Source organism: Nicotiana sylvestris, chromosome 3 (genome assembly GCF_000393655.2).
Source record: "Nicotiana sylvestris chromosome 3, ASM39365v2, whole genome shotgun sequence".
Classification (NCBI taxonomy): domain Eukaryota; kingdom Viridiplantae; phylum Streptophyta; class Magnoliopsida; order Solanales; family Solanaceae; genus Nicotiana; species Nicotiana sylvestris.
In genome coordinates, this window is record NC_091059.1 from 95,011,136 (window position 1) to 95,037,514 (window position 26,379).

At 38.3% G+C, this 26,379-nt stretch overlaps 1 protein-coding gene across 1 annotated transcript; it reads right to left on the minus strand.

Annotated features, from left to right (window-relative positions):
• LOC138887700 (uncharacterized) lies at nucleotides 1-25,599 on the minus strand. Its single transcript, XM_070169478.1, has 3 exons — nucleotides 25,431-25,599; nucleotides 25,175-25,387; nucleotides 1-539 (listed from the first exon to the last, which is right to left on the minus strand). The coding sequence occupies exons 1-3, from the start codon at nucleotides 25,597-25,599 to the stop codon at nucleotides 1-3; spliced, it is 921 nt and encodes a 306-aa protein (XP_070025579.1).
• Nucleotides 25,600-26,379: the final 780 nt, after the last annotated feature.

Consider the following 26,379-nt stretch of genomic DNA (forward strand, 5'->3'; position numbering starts at 1 on the left):
TTATATCCTTTTCACCACCTTATCAATGTTAGTGTTCACAGTCTTGTTTTTTCTTTTGGGCCACACTTGTTTCTGACTTGAAGATTTTTTGTAGTAATCTTTTTTTTTCTTTTTCTTTTTTGATCCCTTATTGCTAAACTTGTTCTCCTGTTCTTGAGCTAGAGACTTAAGAGTCTCTAGGGGATTGGGATTAACTTGATTTTTATTAGGCTTCTTTCTTATTTGCCTGGTGAAATTTTCCTTCATATGTGGCTCTTTTGATATCTTAGTGTCTTTTTTATCACCCTTATTCCCTGTGTGCTTCTTTTCAGAGTTGTGAGTGTTGTTTCCTTGTCCGTTAGGTGCACTAGTACCCTCATTAGATAGAGTCTTATTGACCAGTTGGGTTGAAGAGTTATCTGATGTGTCTTCCCAAATCTTATTCTTGCCAATCGTTTTGTTGTCATCTTCCTTTGGTTTAGCTTCCTTTTGATTCTGATTCGTAGACTCCTCCTGCTCAATGTCCTTCTCTTTTTTCCTTTTCTTTTTTTTTCTTTCTCCTTTTCAATAGCCCTGCATTGCACAATATACTGACCCAGCAATTTATAATCTTTACAGTATTTTGGAACTCTCTCATACTCAATATTCTGCATGAATCCCTTGAGTGTATTGGTCTCTTCCTCCATTCCCACCTAGACAAAATTTAGAAATGTTTTAGTTAAGTCCACTTCTACTCGAACTTTAGTGCTCGGCCTAGTTCTATTGTTTGTGACAATATCCATTGACAGAAGAATACCCACCGGGCTCAGAACTTGTTTCACATAGTGCCAAGTGTGGCAATGAAATGGGAGGCTCTATAAGAGTACCCAAATATGAACAACTGGTGAATCTTCCTCCAGTTTAAATTCTGGCGACCATTTTTAGAGCAATATTACCAAACCATCTATCTCAATTGAGCACTTGAACTATACAGTTTTGCAATCCTCTCATTCTTAATATCAATAAAAATAGTGTGATAATCATAGGCACCTCAATTATAAAAAGCAGTACAATAAATTTCTCCGAAATTATGTGAAAATCAACTTAGCATAGAATGAGACGAAATTGTTAAATTAGGTATATCTCATGTAACAATATTAATATTCTTATATGTAAAAGTAGGGAAAAGAAAGTCGAAAAATTGACACTCAGTTGAGTGAACTAATTTACGTACATAAAGAAATTAGGTTCTCACCATCTTTAATATGGCGCTACAAAATAGGCATAAACAAAGATACATAATTGAAGTCGTCAATCACTTGCAACACATACATTTTTGATAAATTTTCATAGCGGCATATTGGCTAGGGATAATACCCCATGTACTTGTCCGACTTTTTCAGATGCACACTTAAACTTCGTAGGAGCCCTATGATCCCCCCCCCAAAACTAGGTTGAAGTGGTATTAATGCCACATTTTGCGCCTACGTGGCTTGAGCAGTGTTTTGTAACCTTGGGGAGCGAGTGAGATGAAGATTAAATAAAAGTTTTGTTATTTAACACATTTCTTTGTTAAAATAATTCTTACTCTTTATTTGTATTTTCATTTTACTTTTTTATCTTTCTTTTCTTTTCCTTTATTTTTCTTCCTTTTCATCTTCTCCAAGACCTACTTTCCTCACCGGCAAATATGTCCGTCCACCAAAATTACAAGTTATTGAATAAAAATTGATTTAGCCATCAATATGTTGTTGAATCTCTAGAATTTTCATTAAGCTGTCTCGGCTTCCAGACAAGAAATGTTAGAAACTCTTTTTGTATATTATGTCGCCATATTATCCGGCCAGTGCTATTCTTCAGCAGATAAAAATAAAAAGAATAGATTCCAATAAAGCAGTTAGAAATTGTAGTATTATATTAATGGTGTCATAAAGTACATGAATGAATTAAGTGCCAAGATTGAAACAAAGTCTACTGCTATTTTCTACATCTCCAAACACCGTATCATTCAATATTAGCAACCTGAGAACCACCCATTGCCACCCCAAGACCCCAATAACTCTCATAGTAGTATTACTATTGCATCAGAAAAACGCCACTGCCAAATCTCATTTTTTGTCCATTACAGATTCACCCTAAAAGAACCCCGCCACTACCTTCAAACACTCCATAGAGCAGGAACTACAACAAAAACTTTCACAACAGAAAACTCGTTCTCAATCCATAATATTACTGCAAACCTGCTTCGGGAAGGATGAGTTGTTGGGTGGGTCTAGTTTGGTAAAGAAAAAACTGTGTCTGATGGTGGGTATAGTTTGGAGAAGAAACGGGGAAACAATAGTGAAAAAAGTAACGATAACATTTTTAATAGCAAAATGACGTGGAAAATCAGAAATAGCGCGTGAGTTGTACTGCTCCATTTAAAACTGGAGATGGTCTTTTCGGGTGGAATAGTAATTCTGTTTCAAATAAGTGTAAAAGGGTCATAGGACCCTTTCAAAGTTTAAGTGTGTATCTGAAAATACCGTACAAGTATAAGGGATATTTTATGTATTATCCCTATTGGCTATTGCTTCTGATGTTCAACTGAGACGGACAACTTAGGAACTTCGCTGATATGAATAAGTTCATTTTGGGGAACAAAAAATCCGTAGCAGCACTTCATTTTGCAATGATGCATAATTAAGTACTACTCTCTCTATTCCAATTTAGATGGTACATTCGCTTATTAAGAATCAATATGACTAAACTTTAAAACTAAATTGGATTAACTCAATTCAATATTTTAAAACTAAAATTTGGATATTAAAAAGTTATACAAAAAGTACTATAAGCTGCAATTTTTCTCATGTTAATATGATAAAAAAATATTTTAAAATATTGATCATAATTCATATAGTTTAACCCTCGTTAAACAAAATGTGTTATCTTAATTTAAATGGAGAAGTATATAACACTGCCACAATGTAATGTCGAATTTCCTTGTACCTATGTATTACTGTCCAGAAAACAAAAAGCACTAAAATATTTTAATTCAGAACGTTCTTTTTCCTTCTTTGTATTTTGTTTACTTTGGATAAAATGAATAAATGGACCACCCAGATGTCAAAGAGTTGCATTGTAATCATATTGTCATACTATATTATAAGTGGAAAGCTCCAAATTCAAAGTTAAATAATCAAAATGTCCACCAAAAGTTGGTGGACTTTTATACCCTTAGTCTTATTATACTCTTTAGCAGCTAAATTATTGTATAAAAATGAATAGCCTTTATCATGATAATAATGTTTAGTCTCTTCAATTTCTTATCATTATTATGCTCTTGAAAACCATCACCTGCTTAAACTACAAACAAGCCGTGATTGATATGTCATTGATTGATAATGTATGTATTCTAATAAGGCTTAATTTTCATCAATGTTCAGAAAAAATTATTATAGTTCCTTCAAAAGTAAAATACGTACAATGTATGAAGTGTTCTTTGAATATTTACCCCTTTTTTTACAAAAAATTGCTGCTGAGTATTATGAAAAATTAATGTGGTCATTGATAGTTTCATCTTAAACACAAGAAAATATAGGGGTAATGAAGGGGCAGATGTTGCATTGGTAAAAAAAGGAAGAGGAAAAGACAAGGTTTCTTAGATTAAATTGTGACTTTATATACTACTTTCTTGGAGTTATTTCCATTAGTTTTACATTGACAATCTCCTTTTTGTTGGTTTGGATCTTTTTTGCACTTCTTGTTCGATGTGCTCCAAAGGATATAGGAAGCAAATTTATGGTGGTAACAAATTTTCTTCGTGCAATTTTGGAGTTTTACCTAGGTGAGTTAAGGACAAATATTGTTATTTTCTTTCATTTTTGCCATCTCATTGGTGTTCTTTGTGCACTTGGTAGGCTTTTCAAATGATAGGTCAACATTACCCGGTATCCGTAAAGCATAGGTTTCCGTGCACCAACAATATGGCAGAATATGAGGTTTGCATCATGAGGCTCAATTTGGCCATCGATATGAATATACAAGAGTTGCTGGTAATTGGCGATTCGGATCTCCTAGTACATCAGGTTCAAGGAGTATGGGCTACGAAGAACACCAAGATACTATCATACTTGTATCATGTACCAGAATTGATAAAGAGATTCACAAAGATAGAATTCAAACATGTGCCCAAAATTCAAAATGAGTTCACAGACGCACTGGCCACATTGTCATCAATGATACAACATCCAGATAAGAATTTCATCGATCCCATCCCGATGAGGATTCATAATCAACCGGCTTACTGTGCTCATGTTGAATAAGAAACGAATGGAAAACCGTGGTTCCACGACATCAAAGAAAATTTGGCAAAAGGAGAATATCTGGAACAGGCAAACCATACTCAGAAACGCACACTGCGGAGGTTGTCCAATTACTTCTTCCAAAGCGGGGGGACCCTGTATAGAAGAACTCCTGATCAGGGGTTGTTAAGGTGTGCTGACGCAAAGAGGCTTCCAAATTGCTTGAGATACATGTTGGAACTTATGGACCACATATGAACGGTTTTGTTCTATCCAAAAAGATACTTAGAGCTGGATATTTTTAGATGACCATGGAACCGGATTGCATCAGGTACGTCCAGAAGTGCCACCAATGCCAGATACATACAGATATGATAAAGGTACTACCAAATGAGCTCAATGCGACAAGTGCACCTTGGCCTTTTGCTGCCTGGGCAATGGATGTCATCGGTCCAATCGAGCTCACTGCTTCAAACGGGCACCGGTTCATTCTAGTGGCCATCGATTACTTCACAAAATGGGTAAAGGCTGCATCTTACAAAGTTATAAACAAGAAAGTCATTGCATATTTTGTCAGGGATCGTATTGTTTGTCGATTCGAGGTTCCCGAGTCCATTATCACTGATAATGCTGCCAATCTCAACAGTGATCTAATGAAAGCCATGTGTGAAACCTTCAAAATCAAGCACAAAAACTCTACAGCATACATGCCTCAAATGAATGGAGCCGTGGAAGCTGCCAACAAGAACATCAAGAAGATATTAAGGAAGATGGTAAAAAACCACAAACAATGGCACGACAATTTACCATTTGCCCTATTGGGGTACCACAACACGGTCCACACATCAACTGGGGCAACTCCCTATTTGCTGGTTTACGGTACCGAAGCTATCATTCCAGCCGAGGTAGAAATTCCTTCTTTAAGAATCATACAGGAAGCCGAACTCAGCGATGTAGAATGGATAAGGAGCTGCTATGAGCCACTAGCCCTCATAGACGAAAAAAGAATGAACGCAGTATATCACGATCAGCTTTATCAGAATAGAATGTCTAGAGCTTTCAAAAAAAGGGTCAGACCAAGACAATTCGCACCGGGGCAGCTGGTGCTAAAGCGGATCTTCCCACATCAGGATGAAGCCAAAGGGAAATTTTCACCCAACTGGCAAGGTACTTACATGGTTCACCGGGTGCTAACAAGAGGGCCACTCATACTTGCAGAAATGGACGGAGAAGTTTGTCCAAAACCTAATAATTCAGATGCAGTCAAGAGATACTATGCTTAGATTGTTTGTATTCGTCTGATGCAACTGAACTACGCTTGACTTGATTCCCGTTTAAGAGGGGATACGTAGGTAGCCTTGTGGGTTTGGTCATATCTTAATAAAATCTTCATTTCCCTCAGAACCAGAAACTGGGGCAAAATTTTGAGGAGGACCCTCAAAATTCCGGAGCAAGTCCAACCGATGCCATCATATGCCAGAAATTCAGAAATCGGTTAAGTAACTGGGGCAGAATTTTGAGAAGGATTCTCAAAATTCTGGAGCAGATCCAACAAATGTTGTTGCATACAGAACGACCAAAGGATCAAACTGCGGCAGAATTTTGAGGAGGACCCTCAAAATTCTAATGCAAGGAAACTACAATGTCTCTAAAAGCATTACAGTCATTAGTTCATCTAATTTAGTTAATGTTATATACCATTGTGTTTCTAAAATAACTCTATTTCATCAAATAAGCGCATATTTTTCGAAAACTTTATTCCTATGACAACCAAGTGTTACCCAGGGCAATTCAAATAAGGCCTCCAGAGCAAAGCAAGGCAAAGCAAGCAAACAAAGGCACGAAGCAATCTTCCCTACAAAACCCACGATTTTTCTTTTGATGTAACATAACAGGAGTATTCACAAGTATACACATATTAAAAGCACTACCCTCATAACAATCAGGCCACCCAGATGCAAATATATCTCCAGCTAAGAAACATTCTACTCCTATTTGCTGCTTGTTTACTGCATAAGACTAAGCACTGCCTTCCCTTGCATAAGACTAAGCCCTATCTCAACTTTTCCATGAGGCTAAGACCTGCCTCCCTATTTGCATAAGGCTATGCATTGCCTTCTCTTTGCATGAGACTAAGCCCTGTCTAAAATCTTGCATGAGGCTAAACCCTGCCTCTATATTTGCATAAGGCTAAGCATTGCTTTATCTTTACATGAGACTAAGCCCTGTCTCAAATCTTGCATGAGGCTAAGCCCTGCCTCCATATTTGCATGAGGCTAAGCACTGCCTTCTCTTGGCATGAGACTAAGTTCTGTCTCGATCCTTGCATAAGGCTAAGCCCTGCCTCTATATTTGCATAAGGCTAAGCACTAACTTTCCTTGCATGAGACTAAGCTCTGTCTCAAATCTTGCATGAGGCTAAGACTTGTCTCCATATTTGCATAAGGCTAAGTATTGCCTTCTCTCCGCATGAGACTAAGCGTTGTCTCCCTTTCTTGCATGAGGCTAATCCCTGCCTCCATATTTGCATAAGGCTAAGAACTATCTTCCCATGATACTAAGCTCTATCTCAAATCTTGCATGAGGCTAAGCCCTGCCTCCATATTTGCATAAGGCTAAGCATTGCCTTCTCTCCGCATGAGACTAAGCGTTGTCTCCCTTTATTGCATAAGGTTAAGACATGCCTCCATATTTGCATAAGGCTAAGCACTGCCTTCCCATGAGACTAAGCTTTGTCTCAAATCTTGCATGAGGCTAAGCCATGCCTCCCTATTTGCATAAGGCAAAGCACTGCCTTCTCAAGGGACTAAGCATTGTCTCCCCCTGCATACGTGATGCTCAATTCTAAACTTTGCATTATCTTCTTCTCTTGGGGCTAAGCTCTGTCCCCAAACTCTGCACAAGGCTAAGTTTCGCCTTGTTATTACCTTTGGTATCGTGTCTCTACATTTCATGGGCTGATGTATAGCCAATTTGTCCAAAGGCGTCATAGTCCGAAGGCATCATCCTCATAGCCTGAAGACACCATGTCATGGCCTGAGGATCTCTCAATATTGCACATCATTACTCAAAGGCGTCATGGTTCAGAGGCACCATTTTCATGGCCCGAAAACATTATTTCATGGCCTGCGAATCTCTTATCTCATGATTCATAGCCTGGGACATCATGGTCTAAGGACGTCATCTTCACTGTTCAAAGACAACCTTTCATGGTCCAAAGAGAATTTGTATCATGTTTAAATTCTCGCAATAATCTATATACTTGCATGCATTGTGTTTTAAGTTTTGCAAGAAGTTCAGGAGGTAACCGTTCTTCAAACAGGAGCAACCTTTGCTCCGATTTCCACTCGTACCACTTACACTTTGCCATTTAACCGATTCCCATCAATTACCCGCCTCTACTCTATGACCATTAAGAACTTGCCCTGTGATGCGTCCATTACAATTTAGATTCGCCTTCATAACTCCACGCAAACCCATCTGATACCACCCTTCACAAAAGAACCTTTTCCGAAATATACTATTATTCCTATAATATTTCCACCGGTTTCATTCACCGGTAGATCCAGAACTACACATGGTCTGACTCCTGTAAAATCAGGGATATGTAGGCAGCTCAGAGACCAAGATGCGGCCTATATTTTCAAAATACCCCCATTCGGTCAAAATCGGTCATTATTTCTTTACCCGACAACTCTTTTATCCTTTCCGGGTAAAGAGGGACAACTATTGATACCTAATTTTTCCCTCATATATTTTCCATATGCAAAAATAGTGCACATGCATTTACAAACATGCAAAAGCATCTCTATAATTCTTTCTATAATTTTAAAGGTTTTCAACAAATTTATTTCTTCATTTTACTATACAAATGTTCAATAATTATCCCTCATATTATATATTTTTATGATAACTTAATCATCTAAATTCATCATTTATTACAATTAGATCTGAAATATTTTAATTGTATTTTTTATAATTATATTTGTATTTTTAAACTAGAATTGCACATTTTTGCAATAATAGCCCATGCATATGCATAATTGCATTATATATACAGAAAATGACCTTTTATATTTTTATTGTGTTAAGTAATTATTTTAAATTATTTTCATGTATAAATTATATTTTTATCATTTATAAATTATTTTATAAAACTATTTTATTAAATTAATTGGGTATTTAAAATCTAGCCCTTAAAACCCCCAATTTCGGACCTAGCCTAGCCCAATACCCATACCCGTCCAAACCAGACTCAAACCCATCCAAATTAACCCGCCTCGGTCATAATCTAATCCTAGCCATTGATCTCAGAAGATCAACGGCTCACAATACATCTGCCCCTTTTAACCTAACCAAACCCAACCCTAATCCCTCATAATCCCAAACCTGCAGCCCCTGAATGCTCTCAATCTCCCCTCTCTTCTACTCTCAAAACCCTAGCGTCGTAACCCTAATTCCCCCTTTGATTCCAACCAGATATGGAATCAATTAGAGATTCCCTTACCTTGTTGAGCTTATCTCACCCATGGCTAATATATTATGGTATTACTTAGTAGTTTTCCTGACATGGCAAGCTAATCTCCCTATTTTTGGACCAAGTCTAGTTCGAATCTTTCCCATTTCTTCATCTATGTTCATTCCTCATCTTTTTGGGGTGTAAATTTGTAACGACCCGACCAGTCGTTTTGATCCTTTGCACTTTGCTCGCCAGTTTTTGGGCATGACTTGCTCTATGTGATGTATTATGACCTATGTAAATCGTTCGTTTTGGTTTTCAGGGTAATCAAAATGAATTTGGAAGAACAGTTCTCAGTTTGAAGCTTGAAATTTGAAAGGTTTGACCAAGATTTGACTTGTTATTATATGATCTTGGATCGGAATTTTTATGACTTGGTTAGCTCTGTTAGGTGATTTGAGATTTAGGAGCGTGATCGGAATACATTTTGGAAGTCCGTGGAAGGTTTAGGCTTGAATTGGCGAAATTGAGATTTTGGCGTTTTCGAGTTGATAGGTGAGATTTTGATATAGGGGTCGGAATAGAATTCTGAAAGTTGCAATAGCTCTGTTGTGTTGTTTATGACGTGTGTACAAAATTTGAGGTCATTCGGACGTGGTTTGGTTGGGTTTTTGATTAAAAGCATAATTCAGATGATTTTGAAATTCTTAGGCTTGAATTCGATGCAAATTTGGTGTTTTAATGTTATTTTGAGTGTTCTGAAGGTTAGAACAAGTTTGAATGATGTTATGGATATGTTGGCATATTTGGTTGAGGCCCGGGGGGCCTCAGGTGAGTTTCGGGTGGTCAATCGGACCATTTCATGATGATTTGAAATTGCAGAAATTGCTGATTAGTGTTGCAGAGAAAATGGCCTTCGCGTTCACGAGTAGTCCCTCGCGTTCGCAAAGGGTTAGCTAGTGAAGGCTGTAATTTTAGCCTTCACGTTCGCAAGGCAGGCTCTGCATTCACGAAGGGCTGTGTGATTGGTCATCGCGTTCGCGTGAAGTGGACCGTGTTCGCGTATGAGAAATTGGGCAGCTGAGCTTCAGGGTGTTTATTCATCTCGTTCACGAGAGAGGTTACGCGATCGTGAAGGGTTAGTCTTTGGAAGCATCGCGTTCACGAGTGGCAAGACGCGATCGCGAAGAAGGATTTTTGGTCAAAGCTGGATTGTGTTTAGCGAGCGTGAGGCTTTGACCGCGATCGCGAAGAAGGTGTTTGATGCCTGAGCAGAATGTTTAAATAGCCGTTGTCCGCAATTTTGGGGCTAACTTTCACCATTTTTGGGAGATTTTGGAGCTTTCTAAGAGGATTTGAAGAAGGATTCAAGAGATAACATCTGGAGGTAAGATTTTTAAACTCAATACTCGATCCTATGTTGATTCTTACTTGTTTAATCATGAAAATTGTGGAAATTAAAGCCTAAAAATTGGGGAATTAGGGCCTGGATTTGGAGAGTGTAAATTGGGAATTTGAAGGAGAAATTGAGGTCTGATTGTGATCTTCTTGGTATGTATAAACTTGTGAGAGAATGAGGATTCTATTGATGTGACTTTTATCGGATTCCAAGACGTGGACCTGGGGGCCGGGTTTGAGTAATTTCGGGATGTGTTGATGTAAATCGGGATCCCATAGAATATAATAGTTATGTACTGATTGTGGCTAGATTTGGAGCAACCGATGGTTGATCATGAGGTCAAAGGCATCACGGGCTAGAGTTTGGATCAGATCGAGGTAAGTAATGGTTGTAAATACTGTCTTGAGGGTTTGAAACCCCGGATTTCACATTGTTGTGCTACTTCGAGGTGACGCACACGCTAGATGACGAGCGTGGAGTCGTGCACCGTTGGGGATTGTGACTTGGTCTGTCCCGTACGTCTGTTAAGTCGCGTATTTTATTTGAAATCTTATGATATTTCATATTTTAGAGATTGATATTATATTTTGCGTTGTATGCCATGTTTGGGGCCTTGTGCCGATCTGTTGAGACCCTTAGGGGTGCTTTCACTATTTTTCCTCACTCTATTTGTTTTGAAAGCATATCCCCAGTCATGATTTACCTATTTATTATAGTTTTATCACTTTACTTCTTAAAATTTGAAAACTGTTTGGGTTGAGTTCCCTGTTTTACTGATGGTCCGAGTGATCGTGAGGTTGATGACTGAGATAGACCGAGGGTCTGATTGTGAGGTTGATGACTGAGATAAACCGAGGGTCTGATTGTGAGGTTAATGACTGAGAGAGGCCGAGGGCCTGATTGTGAGGATTATATATCTATGGATCGGGCTGCACGCCCAGCAATATATATATATATATATATATATATATATATATATATATGGATCGGGCTGCACGCCGCAGCGATATAGCGCTTAGGCTGTAGGAGCCCCTCTGGAGTCTGCACATACCCAGTGAGCACAGTCGACTATATTTATGGATCGGGCTGCACGTCGCAGGCTTGCCCGAGGGGCTATATATAGATACACGTACATGACTAATGTTTTGCCTGAGGAGCTAGTTTATGAGCTTACTATTTTTCACTTCTCTTTAAAGTGAATTTCTATTTAACATGTTGATTTAATTACTGCTTTCACTCATCTTTAGACCGAGCCTCTATTGAAAATATTGATCAAATATTTTAAATAACTTTCATTTAAATTGAAGTTTTTAAGTTATGAAATGATTGTGAATTTCTGTTATGCAGAAAGGCTCTGTATGAGCTATGTTTTGCCCGAGGGGCCGATTATGATTTTTATCACTTTCACTATATCTATATTTAATTAAACCTCTATGAGGAAGGTTAGAAATATATTTTGAAAAGGATATTTCTGAGGATGAAAGTTTAACGAAGTGATTTGATTTTTATCCTATCTTTGGAAACATGAGGTATCCTCTGTGGTGCCATATATGATGTGGTATATATGATTTCTTACTGCTCAGACTTTATTTACTTTTATTACTTACTGGGTTGGAGTACTCATATTACTCCATGCACATTGTGTGCAGATTCAGGTATTTCTGAGCTTGGTGGTAGTTTCATCGGAGTTAGCAAGGTAGCTGCCTGACGATCGCAACTCTGTTTTCTCCCTCTTTATTCTTCCTTATGTATAAATTGTGACTTTTTCCCGACCATATTGGTCTTGATATAGTTATACAGTTGTTGTAGATACTCATGACTAGTGAGACCCCGATGTCGGGCTTGTATGTTATTTTTGCACTGTTCATTCAGACTTATATTATGAAACATTTGTGTAATTAAAGGCTTAAAAATGACTCTTAATGATTAAAGGGTTAAAAAGGGTGTTGTGTCGGCTGGCCTTGTCTTCACGATAGGTGCCATCACGACCAGGTCTGAGTTTTGGGTCGTGGCAAGTTGGTATCAGAGCCTAGGTTACATAGGTCTCTCAAGTCATGAGCAGGTTTAGTAGAGTCTCGCGGATCGTTATGGAGACGTCTGTACTTATCCTCGAGAGGCTGTAGAACCTTTAGGAAAAACTTCACATTCTTGAATACTTATCGTGCGCCCTTGATTCAACTTGGAATGTAACTCTTTGAATTCCTTCCATGCGTTCATATGTACGCATGAGCGCTCGGTATCAGATGTGCATTGATGGCTTGTGATTCCCTGATCAAGGGGTGAGACGTGATCTTTGTGTGTTGATGTTGGGCCAGTTTAGAGGCCTCGAGGCCGGATTTTTGCCTATAGCTTGAGCACTGAGGTGTTGATTATGTGGGCAAGTGTTTTTGAACTTATACATTTGGTAGTGCCCTATTGGTAGAAGTAATGACTGGATAGTTACGTGATGCGTGTGATGTGACTGCGAGATGTATTCATATGATTTGGAAGCGATGAGAAGGGTCTGCTGGAGGATAGAAGAACTATTAGGTACTTGATTTCCATCTTGATTCGAGGTTTAGCCTCGAGTTATGGGCGTGTGAAGAATCTTTTCATGTTTCCTGGTTGGGAGTGAAGTAAATTTCATGTTGCGGTATGAGTTCAGACTCAGGAGGACTAAGTGACTGCATAATGTTTATGACGGTGGAAGGTATACAAGAGTGTTAGTTGGAGGTAAAGCAGGTGGGTTATCTCCTGCAGAGTGTTCTGAGGTTGTGTGATCCGCATGTTGTCTGTTAGAAGATCTCATTACAAGTGAAATATAAGTGTTGAAATTTAAATTTGGGTCGCTTAATAAAGTGGGCTTGACTGTTGCGAGGATGAATGCAAGATTTGCAGAAGATTTAAAGTACCAGATGGTCTGTGTTTCACGAGCTTATGAAGGATTGAGTCTAAATCTCACTATGGTATTATGGCAGCAATAGAGTATATGCGTTACGAGTTATTTTGTGAGTTTTAGTCTATGGTTTCGAGCCAAGTGGGGGAGTCCACTATTTATTAGTTGATTGCACGATTATGTGCTATGTTGGTTCCAGTTTGAGGTGTGCGGGTGAATCAGTTATGGCTTACGGAGATTGAGACCGAGGATGGCTCGAGTAAAGGAAAATTTTGACAAAGGTTATGCCATGCTTCATAGGTGTATGAGAATCACGGAATCTCTTGAGTTGTTGTTGGTAATGGATGCTCAGTGCATAGAGTAGGAAGTTGCTTGGTTGTTCTAGGATGAAGTTACACTCTGCGGTGTCGGAGTGCTATTGAGGCATGGATGGTTCTGTTCGTTTGATTAGGCTAATTGCAGTTTGAGTAGACTGAATGACTCTCGAGAATGGTTATAATATGTTCAACATTTTTACCTGTAACAATTGGGTATTTTAAAGTTGTATAAGTGGCTAGAAACTGAGTTTTCATCGGAAGATGTCAAGACTTGTGGTATTTCTATATCAATTATGGGATGCTATGTATCAGTATTAGGAAGGTGAAGGTAATGGCTTTGGATTTGTAAGAAGTCTCTTCAGATTAAGCATTTTGAACGTGGTGCTTTTGGGAATATCTAGAGAGTATTCAGCGGCTTATGGACCGTAGTACGGTATGGCTTTATGCTTGGTCTCATGTGGTAACTTTGTATCGAGGAATTGTGATGTTATAGCAAGAAAGAGTATCAAGTTTAAGGTAAATCAGAAGGAAACTCGGATAGATGGGATAGCTCGGTAGTAGGCCGAGTTGGTATGGTTAGGATATGATTAGTTCTTTGGATGTTTACGAGGTAATGAGTTCCTATATGTGTTTCGCGGCATTTCTCTTAGGTTTTAGTGACCTGCGTAGCTCGGTTGAGTTAGAAGGATTCATTCCTGACGATTTAGTGGTGTGCAAATAGAATTCGGAGAGCTCTAAATGGTTTCCACAATAGTTAGAGAGGTATATTTTTCCTATTGGTGTGAGGAGCATGGGATGTATAGTGATTTACTTATAGATAGGATCAATAGGAAGTTCTTGGCTAGTGTAGTACATAGTTGCTTGTGGTTTGAAAGGGATATGAAGTTCTCGTGGTTATCCCAGGATGGTACGGGTTATGCGGTATGTTGTGTAGGATTGAGATTTGCATGTGTAAGGTCACGTTTTAGATTTGAAAGGAAGGTCACAAATTCTTAGATAGCATTGGCAGCTTCAGGTGACTAGATAAATGAGATCACTGATTGGTGTGCTTTGATGAGGGTATACATTTTAGATAAGGCGATGTGTTTGAGTTATGGATGCTTTATTGGTATTGCAGCACTATCTTGTCCGATCGTCTGATGATATTCGAGTCTGCTCGGTGGCACAGAAGAATTTTAGGTGTACCTCTCATGGGATGATTGAGTACTAGAGGTGTGTTATATATGCGAGCGGTGAAATTGGGACCAGATATGGTAATTCATGTGCTTCATGGACTTGGAGACTGGAAGTTCTCATAAACAGGTTAGCTCGTGGTTGTGGACGACAAAGATGTGATTAAGTTAGTCAGATGATAGTATGTGCTATGATTAAGTCATTGTGAACCTTCGTAGGGTGATTTATCTGTTGTGGGTGACTAGAGTTGATGTGTGGTTCATTGGTAGACCTATATGGATGTGTGTTTTGAATCGCGATGGCTTTGTCGACTTCGAGTTGCTATTGGTGAGGGATGTATTGATTCGGTTGTTATCGAGCTATTAGTAATCAGAGGGATCTATGAGTTATCTTTCCGTGTTGCGAGACGTTAGGGTTTGTTGGTTATAGGCACATGTGGTACGGTGTTATTGGGGCCTCTCAGTGGAATTCAAGCGGGAAGAGTACCGGGTATTGCTCGGCGGGTAGCGTATCGGTTGTGTCCCTTCGGGTATGTGTAATGTTATATCAATTGCTTCATGGTGGTTATGATGATTTCTTTGGTTTTAGACATCATATTACGCACGGTTGTCGATTTTGAGCATAGTGACTTAAGGTGTTTTCACGTGGACAAGTGTTTGGATGAGGTCGCGCATTGGAGCGAAGCTATGTGGAGGTATGATCTTGTGGGTTAGATTCGTGTGTTATGTTTCTATGATGTGCGACGGGTTCTCAACATTGTGTGTGGTGGTACTGGTGAGCTTGTGGTACAGCTCTTTCATTTGAGTCATTTTCATGATTTAGGTATGTTCGGATTGTTGCTTATCGGTGTGCGGATTGCACAGGTCGTGGCTTTAGTCTGTATTGATGTGTTATATCACCAGAGTAGTTGTGTTGGATTAGATGAGATCGTTGGGGTCTTTAATGAATACAAACGGATTCGATTTTAGCATGTTGGAAGGATAATATCGAGGTTCGACTCATAAATTTGCTATGGTCCTTGCCAAAGGAGAGGTGGCTTCATGAATGGTTGAAAAATGGTTATGGCTTACTGTGTGTTTCATTTATCAATAGAAGTATATGAGAGTATTTGAATGAGACTTTAGTTGATAAGAGGTTCTCTATCGATATTTAGTTGTTGTGTGCAGCTGCTGTGATTAGAAGTTATCACTACAAGTGTTTGAGTTATGTGGTATGTCATGTAATTGCACCTGAGGTTGCAGGAATGGGTTATTACAGCTTGTTTGGGCCTATTCAGAGTATAAATGCAAGATTTTGATCTTGTGGATGATTTCAGAAGTAGAAATGTGGTTGTAAGGTTTATGGGCTAGGTTGGATGGTGAAATTTCAGCTACATTGTGTTATCGGACCTATATGAGATAGGGTGATGTGGGATCACCCCCAGGTATGTTCATGGTAAGGTTATTCAGCAATTGGTTGGCTTTTGGAACAACTCTAGGCGCGTTCGAGGACGAACGTATGTTTAAGTGGGGGAGGATGAAACGACCCGATCGGTCGTTTTGAGCCTTTGCACTTTGCTCGCCAGTTCTAGGGCATGACTTTCTCCGTGTGATGTATTATGACTTATGTAAATCGTTGGTTTTGGTTTTCAGGGTAATTGGAATGAATTTGGAAGAACAGTTCTCAGTTTGAAGCTTGAAATTTGAAAGGTTTGACCAAGATTGGACTTGTTTGTATATGATCTCGAATAAGAATTTTTATGAATTGGTTATCTCCATTAGGTGATTTGAGACTTAGGAGCATGATCGAAATGCATTTTGGAAGTCCGTGGAAGGTTTAGGAATTGGCGAAATTGAGATTTTGGCGGTTTCCAGTTGATAGGTGAGATTTTGATATAGGGGTCGGAATGGAATTTCGGAAGTTGCAGTAGCTCCGTTGTGTCATTTGTGATGTGTGTGCAAAATTTCATGTCATTCGAATGTGGTTTGGTTGGTTTTTTTTTTCAAAAGCGTAATTCGAAAGATTTTGAAATTCTTAGGGTTGAATTCGATGCAAATTTGGTGTTTTAATGTTGTTTTGAGTGTTCTGAAGGTTGGAACAAGTTTGAGGTTATGGGATATGCTGGCATGGTTGGTTAAGGTCCCGGGGGCCTCGGGTGAGTTTCTGGTGGTCAATCGGACCATTTCATGATGATTTGAAATTGCAGAAATTGCTGATCAGTGTTGCAGAGAAAATGGCCTTCGCGTTCGCGAGTAGGCCCTCGCGTTCGCGAAGGGTTAGCTAGTGAAGGCTAGAATTTTAGCCTTCGCATTCGCGAGGCAGGCTCCGCATTCGCGAAAGGCTGTGTGATTGGTCATCGCATTCAGGTGAAGTTGACCGCATTCGCGTAAGAGGTATTGGGCAGGTGAGCTCTAGGGTGTTTATTCATCAAGTTCGCGAGAGAGGTTACGCGATCGCGAAGGGTTAGACTGTGGAAGCATCACGTTCCCCAGTGGAAAGATGCGATCGCGAAGAAGGATTTTTGGTCAAAGCTGGATTGCGCTTCGCGAACGCGAGGCTTTGATCGCGTTTGCGAAGAAGGTTTTTGATGCTTGGGCAGAATATTTAAATAGCCATTGTCCGCGATTTTGGGGCTAACTCTCACCATTTTTGGGCTATTTTGGAGATTTCTGAGAGGATTTGAAGAAGGATTCAAGAGATAACACCTGGAGGTAAGATTTTTAAACTCAATACTCGATCCTATGTTGATTCTTACTTGTTTAATCATGAAAAATGTGGAAATTAAAGCCAAAACATTGGGGAATTAGGGCATAGATTTGGAGAGTGTAAATTGGGAATTTGAAGGGGCAATTGAGGTCTTATTTTGATGTTCTTGGTATATATAGACTCGTGAGAGGATGAGGATTCTATTGATGTGACTTTTATCGGATTCCGAGACGTGGGCCCGGGGGCCGGGTTTGAGCAATTTCGGGATTTGTTGATGTAAATTGGATATTTTTGAGTTGACGTTGTTCTCTTAGCATATTTTAATAGTTATGTACTGATTGTAGCTAGATTTGGAGCATTCATAGGTCGATTCGTGAGGACAAAGGTATCGCGGGCTAGAGTTTGGACCGGATCGAGGTAAGTAATGATTGTAAATACTGTCCTGAGAGTTTGAAACCCCGGATTACACATCGTTGTGCTACTTTGAGGTGACGTACATGCTAGATGACGAGCGTGGAGTCATGCACCGTTGGGGATTGTGACTTGGTCCGTCCCGTACGACTGTTAAGTCGCGTATTTGATTTGAAATCTTATGATATTCCATATTTTAGAGATTAATATTATATTTTGGGTTGTATGCCATGTTTGGGGGCCTTGTGCCGGCTTGTTGAGACCCTTAGGAGCTCTTTCACTATTTTTCCTCATTCTATTTGTTTTGAAAGCATATCCTCAGTCATGTTTTACCTGTTTATTGTTCAAATCTGGTTTTATCACTTTACTTCTTAAAATGTGAAAACTATTTGGGCTGAGTTCCCTGTTTTACTGATGGTCCGAGTAATCGTGAGTTTGATGACCGAGATAGATAGAGGCTCTGATTGTGAGGTTGATGACTGAGATAGACCGAGGGTCTGATTGTGAGGTTAATGATAGAGAGAGGCCGAGGGCCTGGTTGTGAGGATTATATATATGGATCAGGCTGCACGCTGCAACACAATATATATATATATATATATATATATATATATATATATATATATATATTGTGTGTGTGTGTGTGTGTGTGTGTGTGTATGTGTGTGTGGATCGGGCTGCACGCCGTAGCGATATGTTGGATCGGGCTGCATGCCGCAGCAATACAAAGTTTGGGCTGTAGGAGCCCCTCCGGAGTCTGCACACCCCCAGTGAGCGCAGTCGACTATATTTATGGATCGGGCTGCACGCCGCAGCGATATCTGGATCGGGCTGCACGCCGCAGCGGTTACTATATGGTACCAATTGAGTGTGAGTGCTGAGAGTGAGCGTTGACTGGTAGGAGTTGAGTCACGAGTGACTGAGAGGCTTGCCCGAGGGGCTATATATATATATATATATATATATATATATATACATATACATGAATGATGTTTTGCCTGAGGGGCTAGTTTATAAACTTACTGTTTTTCACTCCTCTTTAAAGTGAGTTTCTATTGAACATGTTGATTTAATTACTGCTTTCACTCATCTTTAGAACGAGCCTCTATTGAAAATGTTGAACAAATATTTTAAATAACTTTCATTTAAACTGAAGTTTTTAAGTTATGAAATGGTTGTAAATTTCTGTCATGCTGAAGGGCTATGTACGAGCTATGTTTTAGCCGAGGGGCCGATTATGATTTTTATCACTTTCACTATATATATATATGTTTTGTTAAACCTCTATGGGGAAGGTTAGAAAGATATTTTTCAAAGGATATTTCTGAGGAAGAAAGTTTAACGAAGTGATTTGATTTGTATCCTGTCTTTGGAAACATGCGGTATCCTTTGTGGTGCCATATGTGATGTGGTATATGGTATTTCTTACTGCTCAGACTTTATTTACTTTTATTACTTACGGGGTTGGAGTACCCACATTACTCCATGCACCTTGTGTGCAGATTCAGGTATTTCTGAGTTAGGTGGCAGTTTCATCGGAGTTAGCAAGGTAGTTGCCTAGCGAGCGCGACTTTGTTTTCTCCCTCTTTATTCTTCCTTATGTATAAATTGTGACTTTTTCCCGACCATATTGGTCTTGATGTAGTTAGACAGTTGTAGTAGATGCTCATTACTAGTGACACCCCGATGTCGGGCTTGTATGTTATTTCCACACTGTTTATTCAGACTTATATTATGAAATATTTGTGTAATTAAAGGCTTCAAAATGACTCTTAATGATTAAAAGGTTAAAAAGGGTGTTGAGTCGGCTGGCCTTGTCTTCACGAAAGGCGCCATCACGACCATGTATGAATTTTGGGTCGTGACAAAATCTCCGAGATTTTCTTTAATATCTTGTTTACCCTAAGGTTGAAGTTTAGATCTTTCAAGATCTGTTAAGATTTCATTTTTATTTTATCATCTATGTTTCCGCATGTGTATCTATAAGTATTTTTTGTGATTTTTGTTAAAAGGTTTTCCGCCTAATTTTACTTAGATCTTTTTAGATCTGTTAAGGGTTCCTTAATTTTTTGAGTACTTTTTAATGTTTCGTGTATCTATGCTATTTCTATAGTCGTTTCTTTAAAATAATTTATTCTTCCTAAAATTAAGGTTTCAGAACGTTCTAGATCTAATTCGGCTTGCAATTCCTTAACTACTTTCTTTAATACTGTTGTTTATGTGTCTCTATGCATTCCACTACAACTCTTTGCGTCTTGCTCTAAATTTTGGGGTTTTGATTCTTCAGAATCAAACCAAGTCTGTTCGATTCCAGTTTTCTTTTTGAGTTCTCATGTCTACATTATGTACCTTATTTTACTGCTGATTTTTTGGTTTGCTGAAAATAGGGTTTTGAAATCTTTTACTGAAATTCCAGTCTTTCCTTTCCTGTACGATACTAATACTTTACTATTTTGTTCAATTTACATGTTCTTACCTTATTTGGACCAATGTCTGATTAATAATTTATGCTACTTTGCTTTGACTTAACTTTACTGGCCTGATTTTATGTTCTAGTTATTTAAGTCGACTTCTAATTAATACTGGAATTATTTCTTACCTTATTTGAATATTGAATGAGTCCATTAACTGATGCTAGCCTGATTTTATGCCTGTTAATTGATCTTTGCCGACCTAAACTGATTGTTAATTGATTTTTAATACCTTATTTATGTGTAATTGGTTCATTACCCTGTGTGTTTTGCTCTATTGTATGCTATAAAATCTTTCCCCTTCTCCCTTTTAGAGAACACTCGAACTCTCCTATTTTTACTACAAACTTAAGCTCTCTCTCTCTCTCTCTCTTGCTTTTGTGCTAAGTGACTGTTATTTGGCCGGCTGAAAGCTAAGGCCAAGTTATTCTGAAACCTACCTATTTCTGCATATTTACTTTCTCCTCTACGGGTATGTGCTAACTCCTATTATCTCGTTCTATTCTGTATGTTCATGTAGTTAGCTTTATCATAACCCTCAACATGCTCATGTTTGATACATGATTCCTGACCATCTCTTTGCCTTGGCTCTTTTTATCTTGTTATATTCCATGTGATTATATGATTAGTTCACCTCAAATCTTGATATGCTTATGTTTGTCATATGTTTCATGTTTGCTTTCTTCCTAACTAGTATGCCTAATTCATGTTAACCTATCATGTTCTGTGTGCTAATATGGATAGTTTACCTTAGCATGTTTCTATTTGATCCATGATTTCTGTGTACTTCTTTCTAGACTGGTATGCTTTAATTTCCTACTATCCTGCTATATGTGTTTGTTTGGTTGGTTATCTTAACTTCAGCATGGTTTTGTTTAATATATGTCTACATGTTTCCACCTAGTGGTAATTAATAAACCAAATCAACTTCAGTCATATGAAACCTTGTTGATTCAACTGTATGCCTATATTCATAACATGTTTAGATACTGCAAACATGTATGGTCAGTTCTGTTTATTACTCAAGTGCCCCTGCTCTTGTTATGATTACTTTAATATCACCCATGGTTGAACTATACCAATCTGATAAGTATGGATTCCGCCCTATTTGTAGTCTTGTAATTTGAATCTTTTTGTTCCTAAAAATCAAACTATCTTCTAAAACTATCCCTTACCCCTTATACTCTATTTTTTAACATCTACTCCTAGTTATCTAGGTTCCTACCAACCCAGTGTGACCACTGCCTAAGGTCCATGAGACTCCTCTAAACTCTGACTTATTGGGGCTGGTCTTCCAACCTGTTACAAAACTGTTCTCTACAAAAGGTTCTGGTGTGAGCATTGCCTAGGGTCCCTGAGGCCTTTGGGAACTTTGACATATCAGAAGCCCATTTGTGTATCGTGGATGGACTACCTGTGTACATCAGATCTGCTTGAAGGCCTGGCCTCCAGGTTGACATTGGGCCTGCCAAAGCTCCCTAGTGTTTTAGATAGCTTTGTGTAATTCATTCATATTGGTCTGTAATAATAATCTCTGTAAAAATAGATATTGGGGGTTATTAGTAAAATTTGGGGAGGGATCTTTATCTATATCTTTGTTTAAAATTGTGTAGATTTCCTGCCTATAGGGTTCAACTATGTTTATTGAATCATGCGAATGTCATACTTGTTTAGAGATCTTGCTTATAGGATTTCTCGGGTTGTTTGTGACTCTGTAATTCACATGTTTTGGTATACTAGAAATACTGCTTATAGGACTTTACGTTTAAATCCACATATTAGAAATCCTGTTTATAGGATCTGTACATATGTCCAACTCATTATGCATTAGCGACCATGCCCATAGGATTTTGTCTGTTTGATTAACAAACTTTCCTGACAATTTGCTTAAAATTTTTTGCTCATACATGATTAATAAATACCATGCCTATAGGAGATAGAAAATCAGTTTCAACTTAGATATCATGCCTATAGGGTGAAATCAGTTCTGAAACTTAGAGATCATCTTTATAGGAATTTAAATCAAGTCAACACTTAGAAATCGTGCCTATAGAAAGTAAAAAATAAGCTTCTGCAATTTAGACATCATGTCTATAGGAAGTAAAAATCAATTTCTGCTATCATGCCTATAGGGTGAAATCAGTTCTGAAACTTAGAGATCATATTTATAGGAATTTAAATCGAGTCAACACTTAGAAATCATGCCTATAGGAAGTAAAAAAATCAGTTTCCGCAATTTAGATATCATGCCTATAGGAACTAAAAATCAATTTCTGTATTTTAGGTATCATGACTATAAGAAATAAGTAAATCAGTCACAACATCTAGAAATCATGTTTGCAGGAATTAATTAATTCTGTAAATTAGAAAGCATGCCTATAGGATTCCGTTAATCACTTAGGCAAATTTATAGGGTTACTAATGAATTTGGGCCTAAATTCTGATATTTTACTACTTGAGAATTTCCAGATTCAGGGTTTAATAAAATCAATAGGCAAACTGATAGGTCCAGATACCTACCTTAATAAACTGTTGTTTCGTATTTTATTTCTGCTTATCTAGATATCCTACCTATAGGATCCTAAACTTTAAAATTTCTTGTTTGAACAGCATGCATTTGTTTGTCTATTTGTGGAGGTTAACATGAGCCCACATAATCGCTCCTTATGTGACACTCCTACTTGACTTTTATTTGTCGCTTAGTTTTCTCCTTTTAAATTAAAAGGTGAGTCTAGAACTGCCTTAACTAGTTGTCCTAAACACCTCCAGGGCTAGAGGTAAGGGACGGATAGTGCACGCATAGGATACAAATCAATTAGTGCGCTTAAGTAATAATTGGGGGATGATAAATGTGTAGTAAAGGAAATGATGACATGTGCGCTAATGCTATGTGTAGCACCCCAACTTGGGGACGATTACCAAGTATTGTGCAGAAGTGATCCTATAGTCTAATAAACTTAGGATCGCTTTAATTCCTGTTTTAAAATAATCTCCATTTGTTTGAACTGCTTTATTTTCCTTAAAGAATAATTCATCTAAATTGAGTTTGGCCGAGACCCACCATTGTGGACCTCGAAGGGTGTCTAACACCTTCCCCTCAAGGTAATTTTGAGCCCTTACCCAATCTCTGATAATGTAAACTGGTTTCACGAGTTAATTGTTCTAGGTGTCCTAATGCACCTTAATCCATTAGGTGGCGACTCTTCAAATCTCAACTCAATTCCCAAAAGGAAAAGAGTTGTCCCAAAATGTCGAAACCCGGACTCCACGAGAATAAAGGGGGCGCGACAGTACATGGGGTCGACTATACTGATACTGTACTCTGCACTTTTGTACATATTTTAGCGTCGGACCTTGTGAGTAGCTTGAGATAGATGCCTTCAGTCTAGGGAGACCAAGGTAGATATGCTAGCATTCGCAGAGCCTGAAGTCCCACTTTCCCCACTTTAGTTTTCTGCTGTCTCTTCTATTTCGAGAACAGTTGTACTTCTTTCAGACTTATATTTGTAGTAAATCTTAGTCGTTCCTGGATTATGACACCAGAACTATGGGGTAGTTATGTACTTGAGTTGTGGCACTCTTATATCATTTCCATATTTCTTAATTTTCCTATTTTAACTAATATCTGTTCCTATTTGAATTATTAATAATGGTAGTAAAATTGTAATTGTTGGCTTGCCTAGCTTTCACGAGTAGGCACCATCCCGATCTCCGAAGGTGGAAAAATCCGGGTCGTGACATTCTCTTCCAACCATTACACCATATTAAGGTATTGCCAATGAAATTAATGGCATATTATTCACAATCGTCCATGCAATTAGTAAAATCAATACTCTTAGAGAGAATATGTGGACATCTACCCTTCTTTTCATCTAGTGATACAATCATATTGAAGTCCCGTATATTGCCAAAGGACCCTCAAACAACGTGTGAGTTCTTCTAAGCTGCTCCCAAACTCTTTTTCTTCTGCTAGCATTAGTCTTAACATACACAGTCGTAAGCGCAATGTGGTCTGACTCCCCAACTTGATTGATCTTAAAAGTCATTTGTTGTTTGTGTTGAGATATGAGGGTGCAGTTGAGAGAGTGTGATTTCAAAAATACCAAATTTTGCTATTACTATTTGCCATAGTATTATCAAAATCAAGTAGGTCCATGAACTCCTCTATATGAGAAGGTGCAAGAAAAGGTTCTTATAATGCAATGAAATTAACTTTGTTGAGTTTGACAAGTCTCAAGAGTCTATCAAAATCTCCTTTAGAACTCGTACCCCTAATATTCCAAATGATATCTTTAATCATTAGATTTAAGGAGTGTTGTTGTTTTATCTTGATATTTAATTTGTAGAAGACCTACTTGGCTGATATACCCCGCTTGTCCTCCTTTCTTCTTGTTTCTCTATTTAGTTCCCTTTAGAGATAGGCCCTGCTTAGCACTTACGTTATCCAACTCCTTTTAGATAGGATCTAGAGATTTTGACAATGCCAAAACTGCTCCTTCTTGCTTACCAATATCCTCCTTATTAGAGGATGCATCTGCCATACCATAGATCTCCACTAAGGTTCCCATGGATGTCTCCAGGTGAATTAGTGTTAACTAATTTGATGGGACCAAGGTCCACCACTAGTTCACCACTCTTTACTTGTTGGGCGAGCTTTCATTTCTGTCCCTAGTTTGCCCTACTCCCTGGTTTATGCTGTTGCGGGAACAACAGTTGTCAGTCTTATCATTTTGAATTTGATCTTGGACTGTCATTTGCATATTTCACTTCCCAGTATCTCTTTCTATCCTTTTCAGCACATTATCAATGTTAGTGTTCATAGTCTTATTTTTTTTTGGGCCACACTTGTTTCTGGCTTGAAGATGTTTGGTAGTAGTCTTTTTCTTTTTCTTTTTCTTTTTCTTTTTTCGATTCCTTGTTGCTGAACTTGTTGTCCTGTTCTTGAGCTGGATACTTAAGAGTCTCTAGGGGATTGGGATTAACTTGATTTTCGTTAGGCTTCTTTCCTGTTTGCCTTGTGGAATTTTCCTTCATATTTGGCTCTTTTGATATCTTAGTGTCTTTTTTATGATCACCCTTCTTCCCTGTGTGCTTTTTCTGGAGTTGTGAGCATTGTTTCCTTCCCCAGTAGGTGCACTAGTACCCTTATTAGTCAGAGTCTTATTGACCAGTTGAGTTGAAGAGTTGTCTGATGTGTCTTCCCGGTTCTTATTCTTGCCAATAGTTTTGTTGTCATCTTTCTTTGGTTTAGCTTCCTTTTGATTCTGATTCGTAGACTCCTCTTGCTCAATTTCTTTCTCTTTTTCCTTCTCTTTTTTCCTTTTCTTTTTCTTTTTCTTTCTCCTTTTCAGTAGCCCTGCATTGCACAATAGACTGACCCAACAATTTATAATATTTACCGTATTGTGGAACTCCCTCATTCTCAAGATTCTGCATGAATCCCTTGAGTGTATTGGTCACTTCCTCCATTCCCTCCCAGACAAAATTTAGAAATGGTTTAGTTAAATCCACTTCCTCTCGAACTTTAGCCATGCTCGGCCTAGTTCTATTGTCTATGGCAATATCCATTGACAGAGGAATACCCACTGGGCTCAGAACTCGTTTCACATAGTGCCAAGTGTGGCAATGAAATGGGAGGCTCTACAAGAGTACCCAAATAGGAACAATTGGTGAATCTTCCTCCAATTTAAGGTCCAACGACTATTTTTAGAGCAACATTACCAAACCATCTATCTCAATTGAGCACTTGAACTATATAGTTTTGCAATCCTCTCATTCTTAATATCAATAAAAATAGTGCGATAATCATAGGCACCTCAATTATAAAAAGCAATACAATAAATTTCTCCAGAATTATGTGAAAATCAACTTAGCATAGAATGAGACAAAATTATTAAATTAGGTAAATCTCATGTAACAATATTAATATTCTTATATGTAAAAGTAGGAAAAAGAAAGTGAAAATAATGGACACTCGGTTGAGTTAACTAATTTACGTACATCAAGGAATTGGGTTCTCACTATCTTTAATATGGCGCTACAAAATAGGCATAAAAACAAAGATACGTAATTGAAGTCATCAATCACTTGCAACGCATACATTTTTGATGAATTTTCATACACTTAGCGGCATATTGGCTGGGATAATACCCCCTGTACTTGTCCGACTTTTTCAGATGCACACTTAAACTTTGTAGGAGCCCAATGACCCCCCTTAAACTAGTTTGAAGTGGTATTAATGCCACATGTGCGCCTACACTTTATTTGTATTTTCATTTTACTTTTTTTTTATCTTTCTTTTATTTTCCTTTATCTTTCTTCCTTTTCATGTTCTCCAACCCCTACTTT

Coding starts and splice junctions, on each gene's coding strand:
- LOC138887700 (XM_070169478.1), bottom strand. CDS start 25,599: ATGGATATTGCCATAGACAATAGAACTAGGCCGAGCATGGCTAAAGTT. Junction 25,388..25,430: donor TGAGGGAGTTCCACAATACG/GTAAATATTATA, acceptor TGTGCAATGCAG/GGCTACTGAAAAGGAGAAAG. Junction 540..25,174: donor TAAGACTCTGACTAATAAGG/GTACTAGTGCAC, acceptor GCTATTGAAAAG/GAGAAAGAAAAAAAAAGAAA.